This window comes from Cloeon dipterum, chromosome 4, assembly GCF_949628265.1.
Source record: "Cloeon dipterum chromosome 4, ieCloDipt1.1, whole genome shotgun sequence".
Taxonomy (NCBI): domain Eukaryota; kingdom Metazoa; phylum Arthropoda; class Insecta; order Ephemeroptera; family Baetidae; genus Cloeon; species Cloeon dipterum.
The window spans coordinates 5429801-5451727 of NC_088789.1; the positions used below are offsets into that span (position 1 = coordinate 5429801).

The window sequence follows — 21927 nt, forward strand, 5'->3', positions numbered from 1 at the left end:
GACCATTTTCTGAAACAGCATAATGTTCAACGTAACCTCACGCGAAAATAATTACGGAGGAAAAGAAATCCCGACTTTCCTCACTCTCGCTGGGGATTAATTAATTTCTTAGAGGGATGAGAGGTGAAGTCAACTTGGACGAATCCCCACTTGGGAAACCTCGGCTACGATGCATACATAATACAGCCAATGCCTTCGTTGTTGTTACTTTCTTGCTATTTTAGCTGCTGCCTCAGATGGGGCACAGGCAAATAATTTATCATTCAGCAGAGTGAAGAAGTGCTACACCAGTGGATGAATTTTTCACTGCTTTTTTAGCCAGCACTTTCATCGTTTTAGGACTTCTGCTGCCCTCGCTGCCAATACTAAAAAGGGCGTTTGTATTTTTTCTTATCGAGACACACCGTTATAAAAACAATAAAAGCCTATATTAAAATTCGGAATACAATATTAGAAAGCAATGTTTTCAAACTAATTTAAAAATAGTGTTTTCTAAATGGAACGCTGGATTGATAACATCATATCAATTAATTACACCGAGATCACACTGTAGATATCAATCTAATAAAAACAAACCGCCGCGCTGTGTGCTCGTATGCACACACCAACGTGGTCCAGTTTCACAGCCTTGTTTTAAAATTTTTATCGCATAGGCACGGCTTTTTCCCCATGCGCTCCGTGCCGCAGCAAAAAGCACACAATAACCGTTTTTAGTACAGCATATTTCGGGCCGCTTTAATATTCCCTGGACCGATTCGCACGCGCAGATGTAGCGACCGCCGTTACTGTCAGGTCGATTTCATCACCACGTGCAGCGCACAGCGAGCTATTTTCGGCGGGCGAGCCCTCAGGGAGCAATTCGCATTTAATTTAATGCCGCTCTCGATGCAAAAGTGGTCAAAATCTGCGCGTCGTCTTTTTCAGAAAGAGCACCTGACACGAAACGAGAGGTCGACACGCATCGACCAGAGCCCAGCGGCTGTTTCAGTGCCCTTTTGCTTTGATCGCACTCGACGTGTGTTTTGCCCCCTGCGAGGTGTATATGAGAGCAAAAACGGATTTGACAGTTTGCCGGGCGATTTGAGCCACTGTTTTCGTTTCACTGCTTATCTCATCAGTCACCCACAACAGGGTGGGCGATTCTGATCATCAATAGCGTCTATTTCACTTGGGCCCCTATCTCTTCGTTTGTATAGGTTGCGCCAGAGGTCGGATTTTGAGTGTAAAATTATTATTTCATTAGGATTTCCGAATTTAAATCTTAAGAAACGGAACGAACTTTTCATAGAATAACTAAAGTAGAGCCAAAGTGTTTTTCAATTTTATTAAGACATAAAACAATTGATTTCGATTTAGAATCATCCTCCCGATTGGATCACTTGATGATTATAAGTGGTTTACATGATGCCGGGGATTATGCAAATTCATATTGCTGTGCTTTCTGAGACGTGATGCTGCTCGTGTGAATGTGATTACCAGAAGTTTGGCTTGCTCTGCGAGCAGATTAGCCGCGGCGGGAAAGGGTGCATCTCCTCAATTAGCTGCGGGAGACTGAGAAAGGCTGTGGAGCCAGCTATTGCGCAGTTGTCTCATTTTCTGACAGAAGCCAAACAAACATTTGTTCTCTCGGGATTTGAACGAATTAATCGCGTGCGGTGTCTTACTAATCTAGCTTCAGTGGATCAACAGGATTCAACTACTTAACTAGTTTACTCTGACAATTTGAGGGAAAAGAACGTTACAGAAATAATAAAACAATCCCCGCTTATGTCCTTAACTGGCTACGACGTGGTAAAACAATCAGTTTTTAAAGTGAAAATTTTCATCTTTTAATTTAAAATGCGCAAATGACTTTAAAATAAATATTCACGACGCAAAAGGGGCTACGAAATCGAGAGTGCGGGTTTGTTGACAAGGAGATGCAGAGCTAACACCTCAGAGAGATGAAACTTACAAAGGAGAGTACTTCTGCCATGGGGAGTGTGTAGTGAAAAGGTGGAACTGCGCCTCGGATACGCGGTACTTTCGTCGCTCTGCGCCGGGTCCTCTCTCCAGCATGTTTCGTCCACATTGCGTTCGCGCTCTCACACAACCATCGCAACTTTCTTCCCCACAAACAAACGCATTGCCGACAAATCACCTTGGGCTGAGTAATTCATCGCAACAGCATCAGGTGAGGTGAGCAAATATGTGACGACTGCCTCACGTCACCGATTCAAGTTTAATTTCGCTGCTGGCGTGTAGTTAGAGATAAGAAGTTGGCCGACGGCTCCCCTTCCCTCCCGATTCATGCTTGTTTGCAAACCGCCCAATTTTGATCCTATGTGCCGTCAACCTGCGCGAATGATCCGACCGCAAGTGTCAGTTTAGTGAATTTTAGGGGACACTAAGTGGATGTTTTGCGAGAGACTCGACCCTTTCGAATTTCTGCTCAATTACGCCTCTGGGACGACGGTGCATTTTGATAAAGGGCACTCGAACATCTGATAAAGAGCTCCCGACGGAGCAGAGGCGCGCGCGTATTTTGCTAGTCACTCGCTCTCTTTCACTAGCACACGCTGCTTTTTGTGCGCGCGTTTTCAAAGGACGCGTCTGCCTATCGATCTCTCTCGCCGGAGCACTCAATTTTATAAGAACGAATAAACTGGCGGATAATTCGAAAATCTGCTGCTCCTTGACGTGAGCTCACAGGTAGATTCCATTGTCTTGATTGCCGATTTCGAGTAACTCGATGAGTCATTAACGCCGGGAAGGATTGGGGTAGAAATGCAAATTGCCCGTCAATATCTGCAAACTGCAAACGGAGTTTATTGCCAGCAATTATTTAATCAGGCTGCGAATAGCTTCTTTCGAGTGAATTCAATTCCGTTTTTGGGCCAGGACCAACTTTGTACTAGGGGTATAATGATTATTAATTGAAAATAAATCTTTTGCAAGGAAAAATAGAAGAAATTGAGCAGCACTGTAAATGAAAAAAATGTACCTTGTTTTCTTGGCACCAAGCAGTGGTATAATTATTTATAATGGTGTCTGACGTCTGATATGGTTTGGAGATTGCACCTAATGATAAATTTTGTCGCTCTTCTCGCTGCACCTAGGATATAATTTCCCTATTTTCTTGGTAAATTTGTATTTGATGTTTGTTCTTGTGGAACTGAGTTACCGTACCGAACCATAAAAAACATTCCTTATAAAACTAAAAATAGATAAACAATAGCATCTCATTATGTTTACTCCATGACACATTGTGCTCTATGTATAACAGGATAGCTAATGCCAGACTGCCACCTTAGTTGCAAATGTAGCTGTCGGACATTCTAATCTGCTGTAATCCCACAAAGTGGCAATTTTCTACACAATACCAAAGGTTAAAGTGGAAGCTAGCAGACTCTAAATTAACATCCGTAGTTGCAACACTTTGCGGAGAAGCAAAGCAAAGCGCAAGGAATGCAAATGGAAAACGTGAAATTGTAGCTGACTATCTTTGAGAAGTGAGAATCAACAGTTGCCGCGCCGCCTAGTGAAACTGGAGTAAAATGTCACTCGACAGAGAGGAGGAAAAGACAGAAGCTGGCTTGCTTTTAATTGAGAAACGAATTCGCTTGGCGCGGTGGCGGTCGTGTGGCAGAAATTCATTATCAAAAGCGTTACGTAAATTCGGCCGCAAATAGGATGGAGTCAGACCGCAACAGAGAAAAACACGCGTTCGCTGCTGGTCGCGCACAAAAGAGGGATTACACTCCTTTTAACCGAAATAACAGTCGACTGCCTTTTCCGCCGCTATGCGCGCCGGCATATTCCGAATAATTCATTGCACCAAGGCAAAAACGCGCGCCAGCTCAAAGAGGAGAGAGCAAAACAAACGCTGCCGGAGAACAATTATTATGTATACACATCCGTATATGCGGCACCTGCGCGAGGCGTCTCCTAATTAATTAATTCATTAGCTCGCAAGACTGACTCCTCCACTTTTGTGCGTATAATTAAACGTGTCCGCGCGTGCATGAATTTACACTCTCACACTTGCGACCCGAGAACGCGCACAATAAACAAATTGCGTCAGCGGCAGATAACAACAAACCCGGCCGGCGCGTCACCCACGAAAACAGCACTTGCAGATTACGCCGCCTCTTTTAATAAGGTCGACTCCAACCGTGTATGTATATTCGCGCATAAAAAAACATCTCGGCCACTGTCGTTTGCGGAACTGGTGCTAATTTGCCTTAATTTTTTCAATTTTTTTTATAGAATTGCACTTCGAAAATTAGGACTTTTGATCAGCATAGATTAGGGTTTTACAAGGTTGGAATGGATTTCAAAATGTATGATTTTATTAATTTTCTAATGTTTGAAACATAAAAATTCGTCAAAGGACATGTGGGAATTTAAAAAGACGAGCAGAACACACCAAGATGTGCTTTAAATATGATGTTTTTTCGGCAAATTTAATCAGGAGGGACGCGTTGCAATTGTCGACCGAGGGCAAAAAGCGGGCAAATCTAATTTATCCGCTCAGCACGCTGGAAAATGTGTTTGTAGTGTTTGTTTATTTGCTGTCGTCGGCGGGAAAAAGGGCACGCTCGCTCACTCTCTCAGAAAGGCATCTTTCCATTTAATATTTCACGGCGGCCTCATCGCGCCAAACGTGCGGCGCCTTTTTATATCATGGCGAGACGCGCAGCATAAAATACAATGTGGCATTTCTCTTATTCTTTCCTCTGTCTTTTCTCTTTCTCGCGCGACGAATTCGCGAGTTGCACGACCGCCGCGGCAGATAAATTTCCAATTCATGAGGCAGTAAAAACACAAATAAAGAAAGGAAGAAACTATATCGCCTCTCGGAAATGTGCCGGCCATTATTGCTGCACGTGCAGTGCCGACAGTGTGCAACACACATATACGTGCTCGTTTCAGTGCCTGCTAATGATGATGAATTATTCTCGCAGGCGAGAGCTGATCGTCGTGTAATCGAGTCGGGCTGAAATTGAAATTGCCACCCACGGCAGCTCGCAGTCGGAGGACAGGTGCGACGGCGAGCAATTTGTCAGCCTTAAACTGCTAGCTGCTAAAAGCGAATATTACCAACGCGCATTTTCTCCTGCATTCAGTTGGTGCGTGGCTTGCATTTTCATTTGAAATGTTAAATTGGTGCAATGACTGAAATCAGCGTCCAATGAAAGTAATGAGAAGAGTGACGTAATTTAAACGGAAACAATGATATTAAAATAAAATGTGAAATTTCACAGCACTGCTTTGTCAAAAATCTTGAGCACGTACAGGTCAACCTTCTATTAGGTACGTGAAGGTTGTTCTCACCTATAATTTTTATGTGATAAGAAGATGAGTTTTGAATTACTTGAGGCGTTAGATTTTTTGTCGGGAAATAAAAAATATTTATCAAATGCACATTTATGAAAATACATACAGGCTAAGGTCTATTAGTTGTAGGGAGGGAGAGTGACAGAGTTTGACGAAATTTCAGTAATTTGCTTTCTCTATTTAACCATGCGCAGTCAACAATATGTACAATCTACGACCGAAGTTATTGAAAATTTCTTACAGCTAACAGTGTGGCGCCAAAATGTTTGTTTTCAAGTGAATTGCTGATGAGGAATGAAGAGCCGAAAATAGTAGCTGTCCAGTAGGAAATATTTTTTCTCTTAACTATTTCATTTTCAGACGCTTATCATTAATTTATATCACACAAAGTATAACGTCATATATAATTTGTTTCCTAAATATTAATTTACGAGCAGACCCAACTTAAAAAGCTTAATAAATTTTGGCCACACGTTCTTTGGATATTTTTAGACGCTAAAACCCCTAGCAGCCGGCGCAATGATGTGTAGAACGGACCTTATTTATATATACGCGATTTAATCAAGCTGGGAAACTTGTCTGGCCGCTCTATACCTGGCACAAACCGCCAAGTTCCCAGCGCAGCTAGCCTTTATTCTCGGGGTAATTTATCGCGATCTCGCCTCCACAACCAGCCAGACCTGGCTTGTGTGTTTTCTTTTTGCTTTTATCTCGTTCTCTTCGGCTATTTTCCTGTAATGCTCGCCCGCTCGCGCGCCCGCCCGCCCGCCGCGCGACGAGTCTGCATGACGACGATGGTCCTCCAGGCTTCAAGGAATGGATGCTGGCGGCGGGTTGAATTTCTGACGTCACGGTAACTTAGCAACCCTCGGCAACCGCGCTGGTCGGGCGGGAGCGGCAAAAATCCACCCAACCTCACGCCGACTCGCACACGCACCGCCAATTGTCACGGCCCAAACAAGGAACGAGCGCGCAATTGTCCCCGCAGCTAATTATGGACCGCATTGTCGTCGGCGCCCCTCGGTCAGCGCTGCCGCATGCACGCGTGAATCTGGCGCGAGAGGAGCAGCTTTTTCGCACGCCGCAACTCAACAGGTATCAATTGCGTCCGGCCGATCGGCTGCCGCCGGTAACTTTTTTCGCCACCCCCATCGATGACAGGAGCGAACTTTTTGTTTGAACACAAAGAGCTGCTTGGAAATTTAGAAATGAGGCATTATTTAATGAATAAAGCCTTTGCTTGCGTGAAAATCGAGGATCAAATATTTAATCCAGGAAATAACTGGATTCTTCACGCTTCCGGCCAGTAATTAAGTTTTGATTCAACGCCAGCAGTCCTTGGACAAACCGGGCATTTGATCCAGTTTCGCCTGAACCAACAGCCAACAGCAATCCATTAGAATGACACGCGTGACCGCTTTCGGCCAATTGATTATTCAGCGCCGGCACCGCGTAACACCGGGGGAATAGCCTTGGGATTCGTTGGGTCACTGCCTCGGAAGTGGAGAATAAGAGCTGCCGAGCGATAGTAATGAATTTCCCAGCACCTGCACACTACATTTGCTGCGATCGAGGCGGAGGTGGCGCGTGGGAATCCGCATCACCTGTCATTCCAATTATTTTAATCTACGTATATATCGGCAGGACAGAAATGAGAAGATGGCGCCGCTGGCGCTTTACGGCCAATAAAGGGCGAATCGTGCTATTCCGGCAGAAACGGAAATCGCGGCCAATCGCAAACGTCCGCTGGGAGTTCGCATCGATGTCCGTTCCAGATCATTTTATCCTGAATGGGTGCGTATGTATAAGAGACGATCCAAAAATATAATACTGTTTCGTTCCGCGGGAAGCCAGATATGAGTTCATGCATTGTGGATGTGTTTCAGGCAGTTGTTACATTGTGTGGTGCACTATTCCGGGCTGAACTTTGGGGTGCCTATGACGCAGGGCACCCGCGCGTCTATTTAAACCCGCGCGCGCTCACACAAACGGAAACTTTGCGTCTGGCAAATTTCTAAATTGGAAAAGTTAATAATAGCGTGGAAATGCCTAAAATGGACGAGGATATGTTTTTGTAAAGACATTTGAATTATTGTTTTGTTCCCATTCATAATAGTACAAATAAAAGCCTTTTAAGGATAGCGAGTGCTGTTTTTACACGTTCGTCCATTTTCACAGTAGCGAATTGGAGGAAGACAATTTGAATAATCTTCAGATTCCATAATCCTTGTACATTAGAAATAATCTTATCATTTACATTATTTCTTCTTTAGACTTGTTGCTTTTTAATCTTTTTTATCCGACGCTATCAATCTGACATAATCTGCATTCTTTATTTTCAGAAGAAAGAAACCTATCTCAAATTCCTGACGGAATTTCTTCACTTTAATCGATGTGTGATTAGAGACACGGAAGAAGCGTAATCACGGCGCGCCGAAAAAGGAGAAAACACGTAAATATTGGAGCATGCAAGCTGAAAATGTGGCAGGCACAAGAAAAAGAAGAATAAAGGGTGTGCTCACGTACTTCTTATTTACATCGAGCTTGGGTGCGGCATTGTTAGTGGCAGCGGCCAGGGCCTTGTACCGTTCGTGGTCGGTGGTGGGCAGCACGATGTCGACGGAACGCGATCGCTGCGTTGGGTTGGTGGGTGGCGGCGCGAGGAAGCCGCCTTCAGCGTCCGTCAGCGGCGAGATGGCCCCGCTGGAGGGCTCGAGCAGCACGAATTGTTCTTTGGTGGGTCCGTGGCCCTCGGCGGCGGCCGCCTGCGCGAAGCCAGAGTCGACGCTGGCGGCCCGGTCGCGCTTGTTGTACGGCAGCTCAGGAACTTCGAGAAAGATTTCGGCGACCACGACCGGGTCGTCGCTCTCGGCCGACAGCGAGAGCTCTAGCGAGTTCTCGACGAAGAAGGCCTCCTGCCTGGAGAGCTTGTGCGGCGACGAAGGCGTCGCCACCAGCAGGCTCTGGCGGCGCCGCTGCAGCTCCAGGTCTTCGGGCTCCAAGGTGACCCGGATGCCGCACGAGGGCAGGTCACTCTCACTAGAAGAGGATGACGACGAAGGCGAAGAGAAAGGTAGTCCTAAAGGAAGACTTGAGTAGTCGCATCGCAGTTGCACACCCGCATTCAACGTGCTCTCGGCACACGCTTTCAGTCTCTCGTACTCCTCGACACACTGGCAATGCACACAAAAAGAGGCGGATTTATCACTAGAAGATCGTCTCCTCTGGAAGTAACGCGGCACCTCCAGGTAGTACGACTCGTCGCCGCTGGAGCCGCTCGCGTTGGCGCCGCAGCCCGAGTCGAAGCTCTTGGACCTCTGGCTGCTGAAGGTGGGCACCTTGAGGAACGAGTCGGCCCCCGGCGGCGGCGCCTCCGCCGGGGCGCTCATGCTCTGCAGCGGCAGCCGCAGCGCCGACGGCTGCAGCCTGATGGCCGCCGTCGGCGCCTCCGCTTGCTGCTGCTTGGCCGCCTCCAGCTGGATTTCGTCAAACGACGCCGACCGAACCTGGCGCGGCACCTCCAGGCTGTTCTGCTGCTTCATGTCGGCGCCGGTCGGCGTGCGAGATCGCTTGAACGTGGTTCGCAGTCTCTGCATCTTGCGTGGTGCGCGGAATGTCTGCTGGCTGGCTCACCGCGGCGTTCGGTGGCCACCCCGGTGCCGCCTGCTCATCCTGCGTTTTCTATCACCACAGCTCGCTCGCGTCGTCGCTGCTGCTGCTGCTACTGCTACCGGCATCCTGTCCCAAAGTCCAGTGGCCGACGCCTGACTGCACCAACGCGGCGACGCCCATCGTCCGTCCTTTCGCTGAAAGAGGCCAACCACACGAGGTCAGAGTTAGTCGCCTCCGCAGGGGCCCACCAGAGTCGACAGTTTTTGTGATTCCGGCGCAACGCCTACGACCCCAACCCGGAATTGAGATGAGAAACAACCTGACACGATCTACATACCCAAAATATTCGCTTCCTTGGTTGCCGACGCTCGCGGAATTCGACTATCGTGCTCGATATGCGGAGAACTCAAGCTTGCATGTTATGCACTCAACTATCTCACGTAATATTAATTTGCCCACACAAGGCTGTTTAGTTAGTTCGCGGTAGTGTCTTTGAGTGCCGTAAAATGTGTAATGGCTTCCATTTACATCTCGTCTAATGGGCTCGACGAACGCAAACATATGATACATGGTAACCGAGAAAATGGTCCAGCTTTTACGACTTCTTTTCTTTGTTTTGCATAAATAAGTAGACTTAATGCAATGTGCTCGACCGCATATTGCACATGTCCGCTTCAAACCTGAGAAAAATATGTTCCATTCCCACCAAAAGCATTTGCCCCCGGGATGACAAACGGCCTAAATTAATTTATCCATTTGCATGGCAACGCGAGTGGTTTTTGCTGTGCGTCACTTCAGGGGTTCGAATGGGCAGAATGCACCAGGACCCATTGTTGATTACAAAGCTGGCCATTTTTCAAACGAGAAAAAGAAAGGAGCATCTTTTTGCCGCATTACGCACGGCAGTTGTTAGCACGCGCGGTGAGCTAGATTATGGCCCAGCAATGTCGCGCTCTCGACGCAATTTATGACCAGAATGAAAAGATGTACGCGGAGCAGACTGGGGCCTTCTGTGTGAGTAATAATAACAGCGCCTGCCTCAGCGGCGGCACACCACTCGGAGCTGTTGTTTGTTGTTCGGGCCTGCCCTCCACTATATTTCCGTCTCTATCCCGCCCGCTACTTTATCTGCTGACGCGCGCGCTGCCTCCAGCCACGCTGAAATGTATCGGTAAACAGCGCCTCTTAATTTTCGCAAGAGAGCTTTGCAATTTATCGTTGGATTCCTAATAATTAACTTGTTAGCGCCCCGACTGAAATACTAAACTTCCCTTCGCAAAGACAACATAATTAACCCTTCAGTTTTGGATATTTTCAATGCCACTAATATAGTGTTTCATTCGAAGCCCGGGAAGGACGGGGGATTGACAGCTTTTGATTTGATAATGAATTGATTTTCAAATTGGATTCGTGTTCGAACGACACGCTGCGGTCCACAATTGTGTCAACACAATGCACCGGTCCGACGCGCCAATCAAGATCATTTCGACACCGATCGATGTAACCGCTCGCGGCGAACGAATGCAGTGAATTTCACGAAAGGCGGTGAAACGGGCGCGCGAGTGTCATCAACAGCAGCTCATTAATTGCACTCGTGTGACAGCCGATATGAAAACAATCGCCGCAGAGTGCATCTCGACACAAAAAGCGAGCGGGCAGATGGAGCTTTCGCACAAACAAAGCCAGTCATCATGTGTTCCATACGATATCACACTGCTCTGATGAGAGACAGAATCCGTCCGCAATCGATATTGCTCTCACTCACTCGTCAGATACGGCGTCGTCTGTGTCGTCGCTGTGGCGGTTTTAATGAATTTTATACTGACGTCACGTATATCTTTGTTTGTCAGATGCCAAAAGTGTGCCTGCCGCGCGCGCGTGTCAATACGAGAGATAGGCAGCACAAATATGTATAAGCGTATCTGTCACCCTCCATTTGGCGCCTTTGTCGCTCGGATCGAGCCGAATACGGGCCTAATTAAAAAGCAATCAGTGCCGACGCGAGGGCCGGCCCCGCAACTCGCAAAATTTGATCCGGCCTGCGCGTGGGTGCGTGGGAGGATGGAGAGCGGGGGCGCGGTCCGACATTGATACGCGCTGAGATGTGAAATGCGATCTGTGTGTGCCGTCGAACGAGCAGCGTCCCGACCAAATCTTGCTTTCTTATCTTGTTAAGGGGGTTGATCCGGCATAGCCAGCCAACCTCGGCACTTTTTACATGCTCTCTCAAATTCCAAATTACTCTTTTTTTGGCACGCACGCAAATGGCATCCAGATCCAGACTAGAATTGGATTGATGCACCCAATTTCCTGCTTAAAATCACTGCACGGCTAAGTGGGTGGTTTTTACATTTCCTAGAGAAACTTCAAAAAGTTTATTTCATTTTCTTCTGCCCAATCTCAAACGTGATTTTGTCCTCTAATATTCAAACAGCAAAGCTGAGGGGTAGGATTCAAACTATGGTAATTAAATAAACACCGGCGCATGGGCAGCGGAATGCACCCGGGTGACACAAGCGCGCGCTTAATGAGATTATTTTCACTGAACCAAAAATGTCGGGTGGGAAAGAATGATAGGCACCTGCGTCAGCAGCACATTCCGCCAGCCTGATTGACCGTCAGTTCGGCAATCAAGGGCAGACCATGAGAGCCGGCTGGCGTAATGGCTAATTAATGGCGGAGCAGGTAAATCACTTTGATGAAGCCATAATGCCGCGCTATCTCCTGATTTCAGCCGGCTCTCCGGCTGTATCAGCGCTCTTGCACTGTTAGTAATTATTTCATCACGGCGGGTTGCTGCTGCAGGAGGAGGAAGAAGAGTGCTCCTCATCTAGTCCATTCAACCCCACCGAGACCGAAATAGAGCAGGTGCTTGATTAAATATTGATTCAAATGGCAGTCGTGCGTGCAATAGGAATATGTTCGTCTGAAACTTTAAAGAGCAAGTTCGCAAGTTCTTTAGTGAGGATCAAACGGAATTTGTCTTGAGTTTGAATATCGTCATCTGCACATCAAATTGCTGCGACTGATCTCGCCGGCAAACCACATTAATGGCATTACATGACTTGCGGTCAAAGTCCTGTAATATTAAGCTCATTTTCGTTTCTAAAGCATATTTTGTTGGTCGGAGTAAAAACATCCTTAGATATATTTTTATCGAATTTCAATCGGTAAGACAAGGCTAAATAAGAAAAAATGGATATTAAAACGAAATTGCTCTGACCGTCTATTGAATTCTCAGCCCGCTCGTGCCGACTATATGCTGGGCCCCATACGACCAATCAATGTGGTACGGGGCGTAAAAAAGGAGCGAGTACTGCACTGGGGAGCGGGTAATAATATTTTTAGAGCTCCTGCTGGCAATAAAACGAGGAGTGGATGAGTTTGGCAGCCACGTGCGAGGCCGCCACAACAAAGCGGCCCCAAATCCCGGCGACAAGAAGAGTCAGAAAGCAAAACCTTGCCAGACTGGAAATTTTCGCAAGTTTGCCACAAACTCATGTCAATAGTAATTAGAACGTGTTTACCCGAGCGTGCGTTGGCTTGGCAAACTCGAATTTGCCGCTCCGTTCCAGCTAGGCTAATTTCAAGACGCACGAAGCAAGTTAGTCCATTATGCGGTTACGGCCGTGTCCCGTGCTTCCGATGATGCTTCAGTATTTTGCTACTCCGGATAAACTTCATTACGGTGGTAAGCGCTTTGAGTTTTCTGTACAACAGAGCAATTCCACCACTAATATTTACAGGATTTGCAAATCAAACATGCCAGTGTATCACACAAAGCGTCGGGCTTAGTCTAAACGGAATTGTTAGTATAATTAGGTCAAGCAAAATGCGCACTGGAAACAATTTTCCTCTTTCATTTCAGGCAAGCGCACAATTCAATTGATTTTATAACTTCAAACGACCCTTGGTGTGCGTCTGCTTTTTAATAGATACTTGGAGTAGAGTAATATATGTATATAATGTAATTTAATCAAAGGCGAGGAAAAAATTGCGCATTAGAAAGCCGCAGAGTTTTCACAGCATTGCACCCTGGATTCAATTTATGTATTTACAGGGTAAACGACTGGTGGCGTTATTTATTGCTGACCTACTTTTGCGATAAATCGTCGCAGAATCCGCGCAAAAACTCAATAGGGAGACGTGTCCCCATTCATTAAACGCCACCACCGAGCATTAACTAGATAGAGAGCGGCAGTTCGAAGCCAATTATGCAGGCGACGTAAAAAGGAACACGACGACTAACTCGGCGTAATGAGCATAATCCTATAATATTGCAGATCACTTGTAACGATAACTAGAGGCCAAGGATGCGAAAAATTGCCTCCTGCATATGTTTGGATTCTCTGAATAAAATATTACTCTCTTTTAACGCACGCAACATCCAATAAAACTTTGATAAATCAATGAAAAACTGAACAGCTATTGTTTTTCTCTGATGTAGATCAAAAATAATATTTGATCGTCAAAACTGTTCTTCCTCGAGAGGCTAATGGGGTTTAATTTATGCTTGTTTTTACAAGTTGCGACAGATACTCCGCAAACCATCAATTGGGAATTTTGAATGTGAGGGGAAGTTATAGCAGAGACGGTCAACTGCAATATCTATGATACAGTATTATAACATCTCGCGTTTTCGGAGAGGCTCTTAACACTATTTTTTAATTCTGTGGTAGGCGCAGCTCTATTTTTATTTTTAGCAACGGCGCAATGTAATTTGAACTGCCCCCATTTTTATTTTTGCTGTTTTTCACAGCCCTGAAAATGAAGGCGAATTGCGGAAACTCTTAATGTGGCATCATGTTTAAAAGTAAGTTTTGCGTGGTAAAAGCACACTGGAGTGTTGGCCGTTTTTGCGGCGGCAATTTCGCCGAGAACGAGTGGTGTGGTTGATTTCCCTTGGAGGTAGGCACCGCAGAAAAATGTATTAAAGTTAACGCCCGCCGCACACTGCATTGTTCCGAATGCTAATTTTCCGCTAGCGGAAATTATTCAGCGAATTAAAATTCGTCCATTTTGTTCTTGGCGAGACAAAGGCGTGGAAACAGGAGGGAAACACACGCTTCCAGTCGAGGGCCATTACTACCAGGGAGAAAGAAGAGCAGGACGAGGAGGAGGAAGAAGGTGCTGCCCGTTCGATAAATGAATTATTCATCCCGCTGCCCATTCTTCCACGACTCTGCTTCCAGCACTGAGCGAATTTCAATTAGCACGCGCCAAAATAATTTAATTTCACACGGAACAAAACAACGGGGCCGCCCTCGACAGCAAAAACAAAAACCCCACAGCAAATTTTGCTCCAGAATAATGGGCATAAACAGGTGGCGAAACAAAATGCTTTCTGTAATTAAAAATGATGCCGGCCGCTAATAAAATGGAAAAAAGTTGCCGACACGCGCGTGCTTTGCTGTAATATATATTCAAATATCAAAATGCACTCGGCTCTCGTTATTCACCGTTTCCATCCACGCTCGTTGTTTATGTAGGTACTATAAAATTTTTCCATCGTGATAAGCCGCCGTGAAACGCGAGAAAGCATTTCCCGGTGCGTCAATAGCATTTGCCCTGGTATAATTTCGATTGCAGTCGGTGACTCAACGCGTGGACTGTTTGCTTTTTGCCCGCTCTTTGTTTGCGTTGCTACCGTGCGGCGCCCAGAGGTAGTCGTAGTGATCGCACGTGGAATTGCATTCGAAATCGATCTGCCCGCCGGCTATAATGCTAATGCCACGGGCAAAAGTGTGTCAAGCAAGAGGACGTGTGACTGCAGGTCGTGCATCAAAATGCCTGCTCCTTTTGCCGTCGCGGCACGAGGGCTGTTCAGATTTGAGACACGCGCCCCTTGAATAATGAGAGCCGAGAGGCTTTCGAGAAAACAACAACGAAAATAAAAAGCGCCGCAAAAAGTCTATTCCACACAAGAGCAAGAGAGAAACAAAAAAATTATATTGCTGGAGGTGATCCAAGGAAATTGATTTTTACGTACAGTGACTCTTTTTTAATCAAGCTAAATATAGCGATTTTCTTGAAATTGGATTGCTCTTCTGGTAAGTGAAGAAAATTATTTAAGTGGTTTATCATGAAGGGTGGCTAAGTAAAAATTAAGGAGAACTGAATTCATGCTTCATTCAATAAAAATTTACCTGTGAAACAAAAAATATATGCCTCAGAATTGACTGAATCACGAGCCATTGGAAACGACTGCTTACAAAGTTTAGATCAATAAAAATCATTACTCTCTTACTGTGAATGTACGCTTTGAATAATATAGAGGAAAAGCCGTTTACCTTAATGAGGGCTGGATTTGCAGCCACATTAAAAAGGATTTGATGGCAAGTCTCAAAATTTTTCCAATTGGAGAATTTTGTTTTGAATTGGTGGCTTTGGACTCTGACAATTTTTTTATCATTATTTTTTTTAAGTTTTGAGCCTACAGGAAAATTTCGGGCAGTAAAAAATTTAAAAAAATTCCTGTATGAATTTAAGTCACTCTCACCCAACATTCAAAAGCTGTCGCAGCTTGAGCTTTTAAACGGGAAGACGGCGGCACAAACGAGGAAATAATCGACGCGAACGTGCGACCTCTCACACGCCAGCCGTTCAAGTGTCATTTCTGGCGCCGGCGGCGGATAATTTACGGGGCTCATCTCATCGGGACGCGAATTCCTCGCGCGGCGCAGCACTTTTCAATGCGGATCGCTCTCCACGCTGCTTTCAGCGTGTACGCTAAAAAAAGATTTGCATGTTGAAACATATTAGAGCAGGGAGAAGGCTCGCTCGCGTGAGGGCAAAAAACGCCAGCTGGCCAGCGCGGGCTGAGCAAGATGGATTGCTTTCGCTCTTTATTCTCGCTGCTGCTGCTGCTGCTGCTTTCGACGGGCGTTAAAGGCCGGTCCCACGGCTTTTTATTTCAAAATTAGTCCCATCCAGTGGGAATAAAGAACCTTTGGCTCAAATCATGCACGGCTTGAATAACAAAAGGGAATACCACGACGCAATCAGCCCTTGTTTTCCTCGCAATTCCCTCGGTGCTCAAATTCTGTTTGGCCTCCACTGATGAACTCTGATACATATATTCCATATTTTCCAGGGATCAATGAGCTGTTTTCGGATATTCTGATTCGAAAGCGATTTCTCCAGAGATATGCAAATAACTCTTGTGTTCATCCCTTGATCCACCGTTAAATTTGACCAGAAACGTAATCCGAGAGCAAATATTTGCCTCCGTTCCGCCCACTCGATATGTGCAGACGGAGTAGCGGATTTTGGTTTTCGATACGCAGCGCAGGTATGTGTTTAAGTAGTCGGGTGCGTATATTGGACTTCTTGACGGCGAAATGCGCTTGGAATGCAGAGAGTCATTGTTATTAATATTAATGCGCCGCGCGGCGTTGCCGAGCAAATCCACTTAAGGCATTTGGGCTTGCTCGATGAGATTGATTATTGATCAAGCTTTCTTGCCTTCTGTTCTGTGTGTGTGCTGCTCGCGAGCGATCAAAGCAACGACCCGAAATGACGTTGTTAAACTTGTGCGTGTTCACAGAAATCCTGTGAGCCCGACTTAATTAGCCGACTTTGCCCCTTTTCCTCCGTTTCCATGCGGCTCGTAAAGAGTGAATTGAGCTAAATGGCATGACAATTTGGAACTAAATACACAGACGTTGAATCTAGGCATCGCTCTTTTAATAAACCAAAAAACCGCTATTATTTCTATCAAACCTAACCTGATATAATTTCATCCGATCGATGTTTCTAAATGGAATATTGTTGTTTTCAGCTGCACGGAACGAAAATAAATTATTGGACGTCATGCTTCTTGACTTTCAAAATATTTCCGACCTGTTTTGAAACTTTTCCCAGCTTCTTTGTTATTCAATAATATTAAAATAAGTGTCTAATCACTTTCACGAATGAAAATTTTTCCTCAAATTGAAATTAATGGAAAGAGTCTAACTCATTTCCCGACTCGGAAAGTTTTGTTAATCATTTAGCTTCTAATTTTCTTTGCCAGACGCAAAATGGAGTTTTGAACAAATAATTCATTCGCCCGCCGCGGCGCACGCAACACGACATCAAAATAATTTATTCTGTGAAAATGAGCGCGATTTTATCACAGCGTGTTGAATAAGTTACCGAACACAGGGTTGAAGCCGCCCACGACTCGGACATAACACACACACACATATATTTCATGCGTAATCTAAACAAAATCGTTAATTTCAGAGTCAGCAGGCAAAAAGTCGGTTGGCGCGCCGCATTCGACAAAGCATGAATTTTCTCGTTTACATTCACAGCGCAAAAAAGAAACGAGAGCGATTCGGTTGCGCAAACATGTTTCCATTGCTCAGCACAAACAGGCGAAAAAACGGAAAATTAATTTTATATATCCGCTCAGCAGCAAATTGCGATGTTAAACTTTATGGAATTCCAAGTTGTGATTTTTTTTGCGTCTAATTACGCAGAGCTTGAGCTGTTAAACCATTAATGAATAAAATTCCCCGGCAGGAATTCTCGCTTTGTTTCAAGGAAATGAAAAATAATTACAAACAATTTTTAGCGTTATATTTTTTATTATAATTGAGGGAAGCTAAACTAGCAAGCTTATTTAAAAAACAAATCAATTTCTTTTCGTCCCAAATCAGAAAATTTCCAATTGATGATATTTCTTATAGATTTGGAGATGAAATCGGGTAGGCGTGACTGTATATTAAGAAAGCCTAATGATTTTTTTCATAAATATTCGGATCGAATTTGATATAATGACACAATGGCCCAAGGACACACACATATTTCTAATTTAACCTTTATAGGTCATATTAATTTAAAGAAGAAACCTGATATAAAAACAAAAGAAAATTTTTATCTCCCCTTGAAGTAAGAAGTTGATATATTTTAATTAGTTAAAAAACGTTTTCAGGGTATTTGTATGATGCATAAATTGTGCATTAGAAAAGCAGGACAGCGTTTTGTTCCCATTTAGGTGTTAGGTGCGAGGGCGGAAAATTGCGTAGGTAATAGATACCCAAGTGTGTAGGAAGAGCACCTGGCTTCTGGCCGAGAACGTTACTCAATTCAAGAGTGCGGCTCGCTCGCTAATCAAAGTGCAATTCGCAGGCGGTGCGAAATTGCACTTTTACGACAGCCGAGCCGAGCAGGAGGAGAATATGGCTCAGTGTCGGCACTGTCGGCAGCTCGCTCTCACTCCATTTAAGCGACTAATGGAGACGCTGGCGAGAAACTGCATTCCTGCACGTCCACAAACTTTTTAACTCGCGCGCCTTGATCCCCGCAGAGAGCACTTTTTATTGCTTAAGTGGCAAAAAATAAAGCAAGTTGTGGCGTGAATTACCGAACAATTGAATTCGATTTGTTTGCACTGATGCAATTTAAACACGATCGACACGATCATTTTTTTCTTCTTTTTATCCCTGTCCGAGGACCAGAAAGGGCGCGCACTCTGCTAGCACGAATGCTGAAACTCGGGTCCCAATAACACCGCAAACAAATAACTTACGCAGGGACGCAGCCCACTGAAGGGCCACTTGCCTCCGCACCGAGGATTTTTTGAAACGCTAGACATCCGTCCCGTGATGCCAAATCACGCGTGCTGGACAGGTGCAAACTAGCAAGTAGCGAGATTGCCTAGGGCTATCTTCTTGATCAGGAAAACTGAAAATTTCAAATAGTAATAAAAAGGCATTTTCGAAAGGTGCTGATGCCGAGCTAGGCGAGAACCGTGCATTTTTTTCTTTTATTTTTTAATTAGAGGATAAAAATGTTTTTAATATGGAAACAAGCGAGTCAGTCAACGCTAGTGTGGCAGCCTCTCGGTTGCAGTGAAGTTTAATCTCTTAGAAAAATGCGTTGATGCGCCCGGCGGGAATGTCGAGTTGTTGGTGCAACAAGGTTGGCCTCAATCGGTGAGTACACGCGTAATTTGCACGGGGCCCGGCGGCCACCCTTTTCGCAAGTGGGTCGCGCGAGAGGAATTGCAACATGATGCAGCAAGGTGGTGGAAAATTGAATTTAGCCACCGCCACCGTTGCCGCAGTTGGCCTAATTGAGTAGGAAAGCGAGCTGCATGTTTTATGTATGAGGCCCGCCGACGGCAAGATGCAGACCGGCCCGAAAGCCAGCCTGCCAGGGCAATATGAAACGTAAGAATGTGTTGAACACCGAAACCGTTGTTCAAGCCATCTGATAAAAGTCTTATTTTAAGTCGCGCCGATCTTCTTGGCATCTGACGGAGTCTGACCAATCAGTTTCTTACACATATCACATGAGAACTAATTAAAATTAGAAGGAATATTATTTCAGTGAGTCAAATTTGTGTGATAGGCGTTGTGATATAAAATTCAAATAACACCGAATATACTTGGACCAATTCGTTCATTATTTTTAACTTTTCTTACTGTAGAAACTTACTTGATGTTTATATTAAACTTTTAAATTTATGGGTTTACATGTTCATGTTTTCCACTACACACACTTAAAAAAATTATAACGATGTGACAGAAAATGTACACAGCCTATTTTTCGCTTCGCGGCCGTAACAAATGACACAATGTAATGTATGAGCCTCACTGTTTACGCCCGCGGATGATTAATGACACGGCACGGATTTACATACATCGCCATTGGTACGAAGACGCGCGCCGCGGACGAATAATTAAAGTAAATGCACCCGGAGCAACGTTATGACCCGCGCGACAGCTGGGATAAAATATTGCCCACGATCGAAAACGCGAGACAACTGCATAGTCCAATAGGACTCACTTGCTTGTGTGGCGATCAATCTTGATATTGCCGTGCTCGCCAATGCATAATAAATCAATTAACCCAAAATTATAGTTTGCCCTTGAAGCAGAGACAGATTAGCACTTGACAAAGTGCTTACGACGCGGAACTTTGATTTATTACGGTGTGCGAGTCGCGCAACACGATAGAGATTGCGTCCGACGACTACGCTCACATTTATGGGTTAATCACAAAGTTTAGGAGCTTATTAAATTAGCTAATCTATGGTATGGTCAAATTGGAAATGGAGGGTATTTTTAATACAAAATATCTTCTAATTAAAAATGAGGCTATGCTTTGAAAGAAATTGCTAACATATTATTTCATTTTAATTACGTTTTTACGGCTGTTACGCATAAATCGAGTTGGAATTGGGCGCGAGAGCAAAGAGACGAGTGCGCAATTGAACCGCGACAAGAAAGGTCCAATTTTTCAAAGCGAGCGCACGTGTTCACACGCAAATTCTGAGCAATTTTCGCTCTTCTTTACTCGGCTCGCCAAGTGGAAAGAGGCGAAAAAGAGGAAAAAGCTTGCAAAATGCGTTTGCTCGCTGGCTGGCTGGCTCGGCTCGTGTGGGGCTTTACTCTATTAGCAAATATTACAGCGCCTAGTGAAGCGTGAGTTCAGACACAAACAAGCTTTAAAGCCGCAACCAAGCAGCGTTAAAAAATATATACATATTCAGCGCTTGGACTGCGCTGCTCGTTCGCTCGCTCGCTCTCTCGTCTGTTATTTTTGGTAATTGAGTGAGCGCGGCAGCGACTGCGGCGAATAGCAAAAATTAAAGCAGCTCTTTGCTCGTTGAAGCAAATCAGGCCGCAGTGTCGCTGAATCTGCCGGAAATGCGAAAATTAATACGATGGCTTTGCAGTGAATTTATCACGCCGACCTTTCAAATTCATTGTAGCTATAAATCTTCCCTTCTCCGCGCCCATCCGTCCCTTTCAACATGACGTGAATGTGTTTTCGGGCCCGGCTTGAAACACAGGAAGAATGTGCTTGAAAGAAAAATGAGCGCTTGAATCGATTGCAAAGCCGGGTCTCCACCACAAAGGAATTCCTCAAATTTATCATATTCACGGAGTAAAGATTGTTTGTCTTCCATTTCATTTTCCTTTCTCTCGTGAATTTCCCAAGAGCTTTCAAAAGCTGGAATGTCAACAAAGCTGCAGGCAAGAAAGAAAGAAAAGATTGCCATTCAAACTATTTTTAAATAACAGTTACTCGTACATCGTCACATTCACACGTAATAGCTGAGATACATGTCATACGGAAAATCAATAATTATTTGATTGGTGATGCAAATAGATGATGGGAAACAGAATTTAAATATTAATTCATCTGCGCTATGTATATGCGCTTTGAAAAAGGGGAAGTGTTATTTTGAGAAGAGCTCTCATAAAAACAACTTGACAGATCGATCAACGACGGAAGAATCTGATAAGGCCAGCCAGGTGGCAAAGTTTGGACAAAGTTGGTCCACGACAGAAGAAGACGAGAACAGATGCATCGCCGCAGGGAAATATTCGCCGGAAAATTGGAAAAGAAAAACAAGCGCGCGCGCGTTAGTTTTTTGCCCATGCTCTCATTTTCGGCTCCCCTCTGCACCCTCTTTTACAAAATCAATTCTCAATCAATTTTATTGGAGATGCTCCGTCGCATTCCTTTTTATTCGCCGCTACTCCACCTGCCGTGGCATTCCTCTGCATTTTCGCAGCCTTTGACCTGTCGAATATTCCGCATTGTTGTTCCGCGTGCTGCAATCTCTGCAAAATTGCGCTCCCATGGGAAATTTTTCCCGTCCAACATAAATTTTATAGAGTACGGTTACAAGGACACTCGTGCTGCAGCGAGTGTCAAGTACGCTGAATGCATCGAACAGTTTTATGAGATTCGATAATGAGATCGCCCTTTGCTCAGCAACTGACACGTGTCGAGTAGCGAATCGAATATTTAAGACTTGTTGATGCGTTTGACCCAGAACAAATTTCCAGACGGATTTGAATTTAATTTAGAACAAGTTGCGAGAAACTGTCGAAGTTTCAAAGTAAATATGCCCTGGGGGTGTACATTTTGAAATTCAAATAATGACGAAAGTTTAGACAAAACTTCAGAGCAAACTTTGCAAGTGTGCGTTTTCAAAATGGGAAACTGCCAGCGCCGAGTTTGCTGATCCTCGTAATTTCGCAGAATGAT

At 44.9% G+C, this 21927-nt stretch overlaps 1 protein-coding gene across 9 annotated transcripts in view; it reads right to left on the reverse strand.

Annotated features, from left to right (window-relative positions):
* The window catches only part of LOC135942983 (eye-specific diacylglycerol kinase-like), a 112945-nt gene that overhangs the window by 26994 nt on the left and 64024 nt on the right, over nucleotides 1-21927 (reverse strand). For 5 of the 9 annotated variants that reach the window (XM_065489359.1, XM_065489361.1, XM_065489360.1 and 2 more), the window contains exon 2: nucleotides 7846-9125. The exons of 2 other annotated variants lie outside the window; for them this stretch is intronic. In XM_065489359.1, the coding sequence (XP_065345431.1) occupies nucleotides 7846-8915 (1070 nt within the window). In that variant the 5' untranslated portion in view covers nucleotides 8916-9125. Of the gene's footprint in view, nucleotides 1-1954; nucleotides 2164-7845; nucleotides 9126-21927 lie in introns of those variants that run through there. 2 more of the 9 variants (XM_065489358.1, XM_065489364.1) reach the window with 2 other exon arrangements.